At 28.5% G+C, this 12831-nt stretch overlaps 1 protein-coding gene across 1 annotated transcript in view; it reads left to right on the plus strand.

Moving 5' to 3' along the window:
* LOC143253274 (cullin-3-A-like) overlaps positions 1-12831 on the plus strand; it is a 115922-nt gene that overhangs the window by 51993 nt on the left and 51098 nt on the right. Inside the window, 7 exon segments of the mRNA XM_076506869.1 lie at positions 871-1031; positions 1820-1934; positions 3064-3121; positions 3124-3239; positions 3517-3565; positions 10525-10673; positions 11064-11240. Of these exon segments, the coding sequence (XP_076362984.1) occupies positions 871-1031; positions 1820-1934; positions 3064-3121; positions 3124-3239; positions 3517-3565; positions 10525-10673; positions 11064-11240 (825 nt within the window).

The raw sequence follows: 12831 nt of genomic DNA on the forward strand, positions 1-12831 counted from the left end.
TTTTTTATAAAATTTTCATTTCATTGTACAGTGATGAATCCTATACAGTTAACATTAGTGTAGAGAATGTATGAGATAAAATATAAAGTTTTACCAAAACAAAACCGTTGAGATTAATTTAGGAGGTTATGTGAATATGAAATTAAGGAATATTGTTTCAAATCAGTTTGGTTGCTCAGGAAAAGGTCATCCAAATCTGTAAGATTTTTCCAACAGAGCAAGGATATAAAATGGTTGCTGTGCCTTGTAATAACTTATTTGTTGTTGCAGTATGTTGTGAATGGAAAGATTAAAAAAAAAAAATCCAAGATTTGTTTTTCAGTCATCAAGAAGACATACAACCAAGGTTTTGAATAGACATTTCTGGGTTCACTGCTTAATTCTTGTTTTTCCACTTAAGAACTTTATCTGGATATGTTACTTAATGTGAAAATATTAAGTTGGTTGAGATTTGGCCTGTCCTAGTTCTTTGTCCTTCCTTGTTATCAAGCCAGATAGCCACAAAACAAGATGAATATATATTTTTTCTTACTTTTTATCTGTTCAAAGATTGTGGTAATAAATATTTTGACTACTGCTGTGTGTTTCTGTAGTTTAAATAGATTTATCACCCATCTGTTTTGTATTTATCAGTCTTTATAAAATAATTTGTGACAGGAGCCATTTGAGGTAAGAAATAAACACTTGCTGAGTTTTAGATGTGTATGCATACATTTACTGATACCAAAGATTGAGAAACCTGTACTTTTTAGATTAATTTTCATACTTTTCACTTATTTCTTAACCTTAGGAAATGTAGTTTTTTCAGGAAGTATACTTTGAATTATTTATTTTTTGCTGTTGAATGTTTTTTTTTATTATTATTTTCAGGATCGTGTATATGTACAACAAAATAATGTAGACAATGTGTACAATTTGGGATTGATAATTTTTCGTGATCAAGTGGTTCGTTATGGATGCATTAGGGACCATTTAAGGGAAACATTATTAGATATGGTAATGAGAGAAAGAAGAGGAGAAGTAGTTGATAGGTAATTTTTCTCTGTATTGGCTTAAATTTTAATTTTCTGCTAGTATTAATTAACTTTAGCTTTTTTTTTTTTTTCAAGAAAGAAAACTGCATTTTAAAGATGACAGCTATATTATTTGATTTCATCAGTTAATTAAATACACTTAAGGACAAACTTGTATAATGTTTATAGATAATTGTAAGTAATAAAATCTTGTTAGGCACTATGCATGAATAGTAGTTAAAATACTGGACAAAATTACTGTGAAAGGGATACAACACTGTTTTAGGTAATGAGTTTTCCACACACAGTGATGGTGTGTAACATATCTGTAGTTATAATTTTATTGTTTTTTATTACTTCAATACTTAGCAAATTGTATATATATTTTTAATAAAACATGATGAGTATCAAAATTATTTTTCATTATTATTTTAATTTCTATTTCTATTTTGTGTATGAGATCAAATGAAGGTGTATGTATTAATTATATTTTGGAAAGAAGCTTTTTAACTGATTGAAACATATTTTGTGTAAAAAATACCCATGTTAAAGATGACATCATATGAATTATTCATAAAAATATGAAATGATTATGAAAATAAATATATTAAGATAATACAATCATATTGCTGTTTTGTGTGTTTTAGAACTTACAGAATTGCATAACTGCTGTATTCCTAATTTTGTTTTATATTTTTATCTTCTACGTGTTTACTTCTGGGTTTTATTTAACCATTTTTTGATTAAAAATAACCTTTTGGAAACTTAATTTCAAGTAATGCATTTTTTAATTATTTACTTTTCAGGCTAGCAATTAAAAATGCATGTCAGATGCTTATGGTTCTGGGTATTGATTCAAGATGCATATATGAAGAAGACTTTGAGAAACCTTTTCTTGCACAATCTGCCGAGTTCTATAGAGTAAGTTTAGTTGAATACACATGCTAAATGTAAACCACCAACTCATTAAGCTTCATCTCACCATAAAAATTTCTGATTGCAATTTTTTATAATCTTATAGTGATGTGAAACTTTTTAACTTTTGTATTATAATTAGGAAAAATATTTATTTTACTATATACTATTTACATGTAAAAACAAAATGTAATAATGACATAAACATGTTAAGTACAGTTTAGAAAGGATTGATTAACAATAAAGAAAAAAATAATTTGGAAGGTATTTTTCAACAATTAATTTGTATGTTAAATTATATGCATTAGATCAAATCTAAATAGTTTGTGGGCAAAAAGTCTTTGGGACTGTGGCAGGGGTATTACCAGATGAAAATCTAATTTATCTCAGTAATCAACAATTGTTGAATAAATATTTTATCAAGAGGATATAGTGTACAGTCTTTTCCATGTGCATGCAGCCTTTCTTCTAATGTACATTTGTAACATAGTTGTATTTAATTCTTTATACATTTTGTTGCATACATTAAAAACATTAATAACATGGCATATCATATTGAACTACCATAAAGTTCTGTGACAGTAGTCAAGTTGAACACTTGAATTGTAGAGAACTTACTCTTCTGAGAAGTATAAGATTTCATAAGCTGGAATACTTACTGGAATTTGTAAACAGTAATTATATCTCTTTGTAGACTGTGTAAATCTGTTTTCCTTGAAGAACTAAATATGTAATTCAGTTCTTTTAATGAAATTTAATTCAGTATTGTCTAAGAATTAAAAAAAATACTTTATGAAAATGCTGTTTTTTTTCCTTTCTCAGCTGAAGTTTTTCCTAACAAATGCTGCTAAATCATACATGAAGAAAAAATCACTTTTATGAAACTTTACTGATTGTGTTTCTATTACAAATTTGAAATTTGCTTTAAGTGTTCAACAAAAACTTGTAGCTTAGGAGTATTGCATTGTCATCAGGATCATTAGTTGTCGTAAAATTATATTTTCCAGTGTGGGATTATTATTTGACAGTAAATTGTAGTATTCTGAATTGTTAAAAAAGAGTAGAAATATCAAATGGCGTATGTTTTTGAAATCGGTGATATATTTGTGTAATAATAATTGTTTGTTGTTGTCAGATGGAGAGTCAAGAGTTTCTTGCTGAAAATAGTGCTTCTGTGTACATTAAGAAGGTAGAACAATTAATGAAGAAGCTGAACGTGCAAAGCATTATTTAGATGAATCTACAGAAGAAAAAATAGTTCAAGTTGTAGAAAAGGAGCTTATTACAGAACATATGAAAACAATTGTAGAGGTGTGTGTGTGTGGTTGAAACTTAAAGCTGTTTTAATGTTGAGTGGTATTCTTTTTTTTCGGCATTTATTTCTAAAAATATTGATTTTGCTGATAAATTTTTAACTTGTTAACAAAAACATCATGTAGTAAACTGTTCCTAAAATTCTTCTACCTTTTCACAAACTTTGATTTGTTGTGTAAAAGTAAAAAAGATAAAAAGATGATAGTTTTAATAGTGTAACTCAGCTAACATTGTCTTATTTTTATTTCATATTTTATAACTTTTCACTTTCCAGATGGAAAATTCTGGAGTTGTGCATATGCTAAAAAACCAAAAAACAGAAGGTAAGTTTATCAACTGCAGAAGAAATGTTATTGTTTCTAAATGTATAGAAAATTGATTGTATTAACTCTTTCTGTGCAGGCTTGGTCAAACTGACCAGCCATATGACCACTTTGTACTCATTTAAAGTTATAATTTTGGTACTACCAACTTTTAATATATTATATGTATTTTCACAAGTTTGACAGCATTTCATTAAACATTACAAGTCTCTCACAAAAAAAGTCTATTTATTGAGGCCTATGTATGGACATAATAGTACTGTTTATTGTCTGTCCATATAGCTGTTTCTTTGGGTATGAATGGATCCTTCATCATAAATGATATAGAGGCTCATTAAGTCCATGTGGTGGATACATAAAAAGTTTGTTTTGTGTTTTCTATGGGCATTTTTGCCTCTTTTTACCACTGCATCTATCCCTGTAGATGGATCTTCTCTAGATTTAGCATAAAGGTTTGTTGGGTCCATGAACATTACAATTTTTAGCTTTGTATTTTATAGTTTTTGTGGGAGGTTTTACATTTTTACTATCACTTTGCCCTTATTAATAGATGTTCACCAAATTTGGCAGGAAGGTTTTTCTGGATTCATGCACAGATATGTGCAAATACGAAGTTTCACATTTTGTATTTTGTGGACTTTTTTTTAGACTTTTTTCAATTAAATATAAGGGAATAAACTTTTCATCTCTTAAGATAACCTTTCATTAACCATGAATTTACATAACTTCCATCCAGGTTAGGGGATGGATACTCAAGCTAGTTGTTAATAACTAAAAAAGGTTTTTGTGAATATATCATCTTTTTTTTTTTAAATTAATCTTAGTGCAAAGTGATTTTCATGATAAGATTAAAAATACTTTCTTTCATCTCAAAAGTCTGAAATATTGTTTCCATAATCTCCAAAACTTTCTAAGTACATATCAAATCTTTGTTTTCTGTAAAAAAAACAACTATTTTTTCTGTCCTAACACATCTGAGGTTGGTTAACTTGACCAACTCTGTAAACTACTTTAATTTATCTCAAGTAGTTTTAAATTCATGACAGTATACATCTTAAATTTTGTTTTATTGCCATTTGAATCATGTTTAACTACTGTTTGTGTCATAAGTTATAAATAACTTGAGGTACATGTAGCTCCTGTCATACTATTGAATTACATTATTCACAAGCTACTCTGAGCTTCTTATGTGGGTGCCTTATGAAACAATTATTTTTTTTTATTTTATGCATTCACATTTTTACTTATGTAAGGAGATTCCTATTTTTACATTTTAGTTGCTTCTATAATAAATAACGAATACACATGAAAAACAAGAAATAAAGTACTTACTTGAGTATTCTTTTTGTTTTTTGGCTGTCAACTATTAATGACAACCCTACTTTTTTATGCTAATGGTAGTGATGCATTAAATAATATATAATAATAACATGCTAATAAACAGTGTCTCATAACATTTTCTGGCTTTTCCACTGTGTGGTGAACCATTACAAAATCATCCAAGCTTGTTGATCTGTATTCCATGAGAACGAAGCTTGTACTAAGAGAAATTGACAGTTCTCAGTACAGAAAATAATACAATATGTCACTTGATAGATGAAAACCTTGTATTTCTCTTTGTTATGACCAATATAGTGTTAACCATAAGAGAAAACTAAGGACAAATCCCAAAAGAGAGGATGTTGACAGGCTGGTGTGGCAAGAGGGGGTCTAATTTTTTTATTTGATAGCTTTGTAACCAAACAAGATTGAAGATTAAATATTGTAGTGTGTCTTAGTGATGACAATATTTATAGTGAGTAATTAACGTTAAATTTTATACTTACTGATGGGTTGGTGAACAAAATAGGAAAAAGAGGATGCCTTGAGAAAAGGGGAAATTTGGGACTTTTGTGCTATAATAATTGGTATAACATAGAAACAGAGTAACTGAATTAAATTGGTACTGTAAGTTATGAAAAATGTTGTGATGTGGAGTGAAGGATGCCCATGCAGAGAGAGTTAATAGAAGAGTGAAGTAACATATGACTTCATCTTACATTTCATTATTTTGCACCACTATGCTATTGAATGAAGTAGAAAAAATGTTTTCCTTAGATATTAAAATATTTGGAATTGACACTTTCAAAATGAAAATCACTGAAAATTAAACTAACCCTAATTTTGTCCAGTGATACCTTGTTAGGCTTGATTACAAATTTTCTGATCTTTTGACAGGTTTATGATAAGTTGACATATTTACTATGCTAGAATCTAGAGATTAATTCCCCACAGTGGACAGAGCACAGATAGTCAATTCTAAATTTAGTCTAAAAAGTACAACTTCCTGTCTCTTAAATGAGCTATGTCAATTCAGAAATCTTTCTTGAAATTGAGCTGCTTTTATTAGACATTTCTATGTATAAAAATATTTACTTAATATCTGTGACCTTTGAAAAATATTCTATAAGGTAGATTTAATTTAGAAGGTTTTTTTATTGCTGTGTTCTGAAAGTACACAGTCAACTTTTGTGCTGTATGTTCAGGCACATTACTTAGTTTTTAAGATGTTAGGATTGTGCTAATAAAATATGAATTTTACTTAGCAAATATTTTTAACTCTATCGTAACAGGCATGACACAAAGATTTAGTGTCTTACATTTAAAATTTTATCAAACTACTTTTTGTTAGTTATACAATCAGAATAGCGTAAAATCTTTTCGTAGTATTTAAGTTTTAAGTTCTTAGTTCTACAAGGCAATATTTAAAAAAAAAATCCTGAATTTTCCTTAGTGTGACACACGTGACACATTTTTTCTTAGCATGTCATTTTCCCCATTTTATCCACCACTCCTCGAAAAAGTACAAAATTAAATGTAAGTTACTCTATAAAATTGTCATTGCTCAAACAAACCACATTTATTATAGCCTTAAATTGTGTTTGCTTACATAGCTATCAAAGAGAAATTCAGACCCCTCCTGTCTCATACTGTCATAATTTGTTAATAGTTTTTTCTGTCTTATCTTTAGTTATATGTTACCATAACCAACAGAAATTCAAGTTTTTCATTATCAAATGAAGTATTGTATAACGTTATATTCTGTATGGTGAATTGTCAATTTCACATAGAGTATCAACATTATTTCTATGGGAAAGTTAACAATTAACTTGGAGGAATTTGTAATGATTTTTGTTGCAGGGTTAGATAGCCAGAAAAAATTTAAAGGTAAGGGAATATGTGTGCTTTTTGAATGTTATTAGTCTATACTGTTTGGTGCATTATTTAATTAAATAAAAATTAAGTGCAAAATGTGTAGTATAAAAATTAGAGTTAACTCTCTTTGACAATTGATAGCAAGAAAAGAAAAGATTGAATACATATTTGGCCTGGCATGGCCAAGTGGGTTAAACAATAAAATTTAATTTTAAATAGATGCATATTGTTACAAACATATAGCTACTTAGGATAAATGAATGTAGTTTATTACAATTTTAAGCCATCCTAGTAAGAGAAAAAAATTGTAATTTAGATGTATTATGTTTGTTTTTATGGTTACCAGGTCAATCAAATTGACTGATTGCATTTGAAATAGGGTAGAGAAAATAACATATAAATTATAAAGTTGTACTGAAAAAAAAGACATTTGAAATGCATTTTGGAGGTTTTAGGGATTACGGAAAGGAAATTTGAGATCTTTGAGATGGGGAAAAGTATTTTTAATATGAAGTGGTGCAGCAGTATTGCTAGAAACTGGGTTTTGAAATCTGTGGATAGCCCTTTGTGTAGCTTTGTGCTTAATGACAAAGAACAACATTTAACATGAAAATTAGTTTGCACATGTATTCAAAACAAATACTCTATATTCAGGGACCAATCTTTATTTTATTAAAAGTACTATACTGACAAAAGTTTTTTTTTTGTATATGAAGGATTGTAATGTTAACTGTAAGACTGCCAAATTTTGTAAAGATATATACACTATCAAAAGTTAGAAGTACTAAATGTAAAGAGACTTTAAATGAGTACAAATAGGTCATGTGGTCAGTAACATAGACCAAACCCATATGATTTTCAGTGTATTAACAGTGCAAGCTTCTAATTGTGAAGTTGTTTCTATATCCTTAACTTTTCCATGTATCGTACACCAGTTTTTTGCTTCAAAATTTATACCTTGATAAGCTGTATCTATTCATTTTTATACACTTGTGTGGTTATTAAAAGAAAATTGATACTTATTTACAAGTATTTGAAGTAATGTGGATGAGATGCCCTTACTTATAGCAAACTTGGATTACTTCTGATGCTAGTTTGTTGCCTTTTTTTTTTTACTTCTGTCTGGATTTTATTTGCAGAATAATTGCCCAAGGGGGGTGGTTTGGTTTTTAGATTGTAGGCAGAGCATAGATGTGTAGGGTGATGCTTTTGTGTACTATTTATTGTTAATCATTATGTTCATTAGCCAAACTATAACACTATGTAACACAAATTTTGTTCCTGGATAGTATTTGTTGTTTTGTAATTGCTCATCTTGTAAAAGTACAGAAAATGGCCATTATTCCCTTCAAACTTTGTTTTTGTGACCTAGATAATGAAATTTAGAAATTAACCTATTTTCTATGTAAAAATGGGCAAATTTGCACACTTTCATTTACATAAGGTCTGAATAAAACAACATATGAATCAAGATTTACATGTATTTATACTAAAGTTATACAAAAAATATTTTAAGTGAGTAGTTTTTCGAGGCTTGCGACTGTAATGTAAATCACTTTCACATATCAGCCCCCAAATATAGTCTCCCATCATGTTTTTTTTTATATGCTCCCAGGTCACAAAAGCAAAGTTTGAAGAGAAAAATAGGTCTTTTCCATTTACTTTAGGCATAAGCAATTGGGAAATAACACTTTCTGCCCAGGAACAAAGAAAAGTAAAAATTTTGTTACATAGTGTAATTTCATGATAGTGGAAGTTAGAGGTAAGAAAGCACTGAAGGAATAATATGCACTTCTTTGTTGTACCTTTTGCAAAGTATCTTCCATCTCTGTGTTTAATGACACAATATTGTATCAGTAAGAAGCTGTAGTCACTCATAATGAACAGAAAATTTGGTGTAATATATATATTTTTATAACACTTCTTTCATTATAAAGAACTCTATATTTGTTGTTTTTGTCACTAGTTATTTCATTTTTGTTATGGAGACAAGATATGTTACACTTATTATTACTTTCTAATTTATTTTGTTTTTATAACTGGTAAAATGTTGTTTAAACAGGTAGTACCAAAGAGTTTCATTATGTATAGCAAGCTTTTTGCTAAAATATTTTCACATTTTGTGTTGACATTCATTTAGCTGCTTGCTGCTCATTTAACATTTTTACTTTCTAATCATATAAATTCCATGTACTGGCTTTATATTGTTCTAAATACATTTTTTTTATTTTGTTGTTTGTAGCAGTTATGAAAATTTGGAAAAATTGTATGGGTATACCATTTCCTTGTTTACAGTGGGAGATCTTATAAATCAGTTGCTAAATACCTCCTACAGCCCATGTTTATAACTTGGGGAGAATTGTAATTTTCTTTGCCTAAACCATATAAATGATGTTACAGTTTTCTTTTTCTTTACTTCCATAGACAAGATTGGGATTTAGCTCATTTTTCTCAGCATTGATCATTTTTATGTGGTTGTAGTCCCCAGATTTTACATTTAAGATCCACTCTCTGGTGTTCATAGCAAAATATTATTTTGGAGGGTCTTAATGTGGTTGAATATCATATACCATACTTTCTTTTTGAGCTTTTATTTTGGCTATAAGAATAAGAGTTTAAGATAATCTCTTTTGTTTGCATGTCTCTTGTACAAAAAGTACAACATAAAAGTGTGTATTGTATCATGAAGCTTTGAGAAGATTGTATCAATAGAATTTTTGTATCTTTACAAAATACAGGAAGCTTTAAGTAAACATAAGTCTTTTGTACAGAAAAATCAGAATTTCTGGTGAGGTATTTTTACTAAGATTTAATATAGGGAGTCAAAGTAATTACTGTCTGAGTGTGAAGCAATTTTGATGTTAAGGTTAAAAATACATTTCTCTATCTAAAAATTAACAAATTTCCCTTGTGTAATCTCTAAAACCTCCAAAAATACTTTTGAAATTTTGTCTTTGGTAAGTTTTTATATATTTCATCTGCTATATTTATTACCCTAATTTTATGTGAAGTCGATCATTTTCACTAGCCTTGTAACCACCATAAAAAAGTACAAAATAAATTAAAATTATTTTTTATTTCTAGAATTACTTCAAATTGGATCAGAAAACTATTTACCTACAGTAAATAACCTAAAGCTCTTAATATTATACACCTGTTTATAACTGAATATTATTGTCAACAGTGTCAAGCTTTGTAACAAAATTTTTGTAAAACTTGTGTCATTAGATACTTGTATTGCAGTATCAGCATCTTTCCATTAACTTCCTAATTGGCAATAGTTTTTTCATTTACATTTGGGTCTGGCCTCTCCTGGCCATGTGCTTAGGTTGCTTGACTCTTAATCTATGGGTTTGAATCCCTATTCATCTAAACATGCTTCCCCTTTCAGCTGAAGGTCAGCTGTGATGGTCAATCCCACAATTCGTTGGCAAAAGAGTATTCCAAGAGTTGGAAGTGAATGGCGATGACTAACTGCTTTCCATCTAGTCTTTCACTGCTGAATTAGGGACAGCTATCAAGATAGTTCTTGTGTAGCTTTATGTGAAATCCAAAAATTTAACAGTAATTTAGCTTAATTTAACAGTAAACTGAAAGTAGCCTCATGATACACCAGGACTAAAAACAAACTTTTCTTTGTTCTCTCTTAAAAATTCTTATTTCCAAAGTTACTTTGTCTTAAGAAATCAAAACAGAAAAAAAACTCAAAATAATTTTGTCCCAAATCTAAATTATTACAAGATCTGTTTCTCTTTCACTTTCAGATCTGGGTCGTATGTATAAATTATTCAGTAGGGTACGAGATGGACTGAAGACCATGGCTGACTGTGTTAGCTCTTATTTAAGAGAACAAGGAAAAGCTCTTGTCACTGAGGATGAAGGAGGGAAGGGAGATGCTTTAACTTTTGTACAGGTACTTTGGCATTGACACTTATTAAATTATTTGTAACAGTCATTAGAAATAAATAATCAAGATAGTTGGTTTTGTCGATTCAGGGAAACATTTATAAAGATTAGAAAAATATATTTTTAATGTTATCTGGACAAATTTGTATATTTATGAAAGTCTTTTATGACATCTGTGTATGTTGCTACAGATATTTTAAATACATTATTGTGTGATTATCATGTCTTCAATTTTATTTGAGTTTGTTAAAAATTACATTTTCATTTCTTTTGTGCAAGTTATCTATTGACTTGTGAGGTTGAGTTATTGTTTGAATAATAGTAACAAATTAATATTTTTTCAGGATTATGAAATTATACAAATTAAAAATAAATTTGATATTACCTTTCTCATTAGAGCCTTTTGGATCTCAAGGACAGGTTTGACCACTTCTTACATCATTCATTTGGAAATGACAGATTTTTTAAGCAGATGATTGCATCAGATTTTGAGTACTTCTTAAACATCAATCCCAAGTCTCCTGAGTATTTATCTTTATTTATTGATGACAAGCTGAAGAAAGGTGTGAAAGGGGTATGTTTTTCTTCTAATTATTTATAGATTTTTTTATAATGAGCACTGTCATGCCTTTCCTTACTGTGATCTTTTCATTTTACAAAAAAGAGTACAATGGTTTTCTAGATTTTTTACGTGCATCCTCGTGTATGGTGATATCTAATGCCATATTATCATTAGGACTTGATTATTACTTAAAAACTACAGTTTACATGTGAGTATTTTGGAGGGAAAATTAATAATTCGTCTTTATTAATATGAAAGTTGTTAATAGAAACAATGTATGTTCATTATTTAGTTAAAGAACTAATAACATATTTAGTTTGTTATGTAGCTGTTACATATCCCAGTTAAATGCTATTGTTCTACATGTATTTTGGATTCCAAAGTGACTATTTCTTTATCAAGACTGAAATGTAAAGATATGAAATATATCGTGATACATAATGGTTAGTTTTCACACTTCAAGTTTTGAAAATAAACCATTCACTCAATTTGCAAAGGTATAAAGAAAAGGAAGTTAAACTTTTGGCTCTTCCAATTTTTCAAAATTTGATGCTACCCCCAAGGTATGTTAACCTGACAAAGTGAGGCTTCTCATGGGCAAGTTACACTTGATCAGATTGACCTGTACAAGACTAGAAATTTTTTGTACGCCCTACACTGTATCACTTTTAGGTGCAAATAAAAAAAAAAGTTTACTTTTTTTTAAGAGTGAACAGAACAGTTAAAGAAATTATTTTGTTTACCTTCTAACAACTTTATAATCTTGTATATTACAATGTTACTAATTTGTTGCAAGCCTGATTCATATTTGGATAATTAACAATGGAATACATATTTTTGTTTTATAATAAATAAAGAAACATGCAACTTGGAGTGGGATAAAAAAATGAAAATAAAATTTTAAAGCAATTATTCATTTTTAATATTAATAAATTCATACACACACACAGACACACAGAGAGAGAGAGAGAGAGAAAGTTAATACTAATAGTGTTAAATACATAGCATTAGAAGAAAGGATGGAATTAAAAACAGCAATGTGGTATATAATGTGGTGAAATCAAATGTTTGAATATTATTCATTTGTTCACAATTTTTTAGATATTTTAATATAAGTTGATTATTTTTTTATTATCCAAAAATGTTTTTTTATTATTAACATTTATATTTTTTATTTTATCATATCAAATATTAAATAATTTACTCAATAATATGTAAGAGGTTGTTTAATAATTGTTTTTATTGAATTAGAAATAAATTTAATTTAATTAGAGATACACCAAAATCTTAAGGCAAATGAACATAAAGAAAAAATATGCATTTTGCATTGTTAGACTCAACCATATATTTGAGTAGAATTTTAAAAGATGAAAATAAGAAAAGAGAAAATAAAAATAAAAAACTTTTTTAGCATTTAGTAGGGAGAATGTGAACACTGTAAAATTAGACTAAATACTAGCTGGTCAAAAGTTTAAGACCATACAGAAACGAAATGTTAATCAGTAAACACGTAATGAAATTTAGTCATTTGTGTTCAACTATTAGCATTATCAACATCTCACACTGACATGTCCTGTGTTACATTGTGTGCAAACATGGCAAA

The sequence above is a fragment of the Tachypleus tridentatus genome, chromosome 6 (genome assembly GCF_004210375.1).
Source record: "Tachypleus tridentatus isolate NWPU-2018 chromosome 6, ASM421037v1, whole genome shotgun sequence".
NCBI classification, from domain to species: domain Eukaryota; kingdom Metazoa; phylum Arthropoda; class Merostomata; order Xiphosura; family Limulidae; genus Tachypleus; species Tachypleus tridentatus.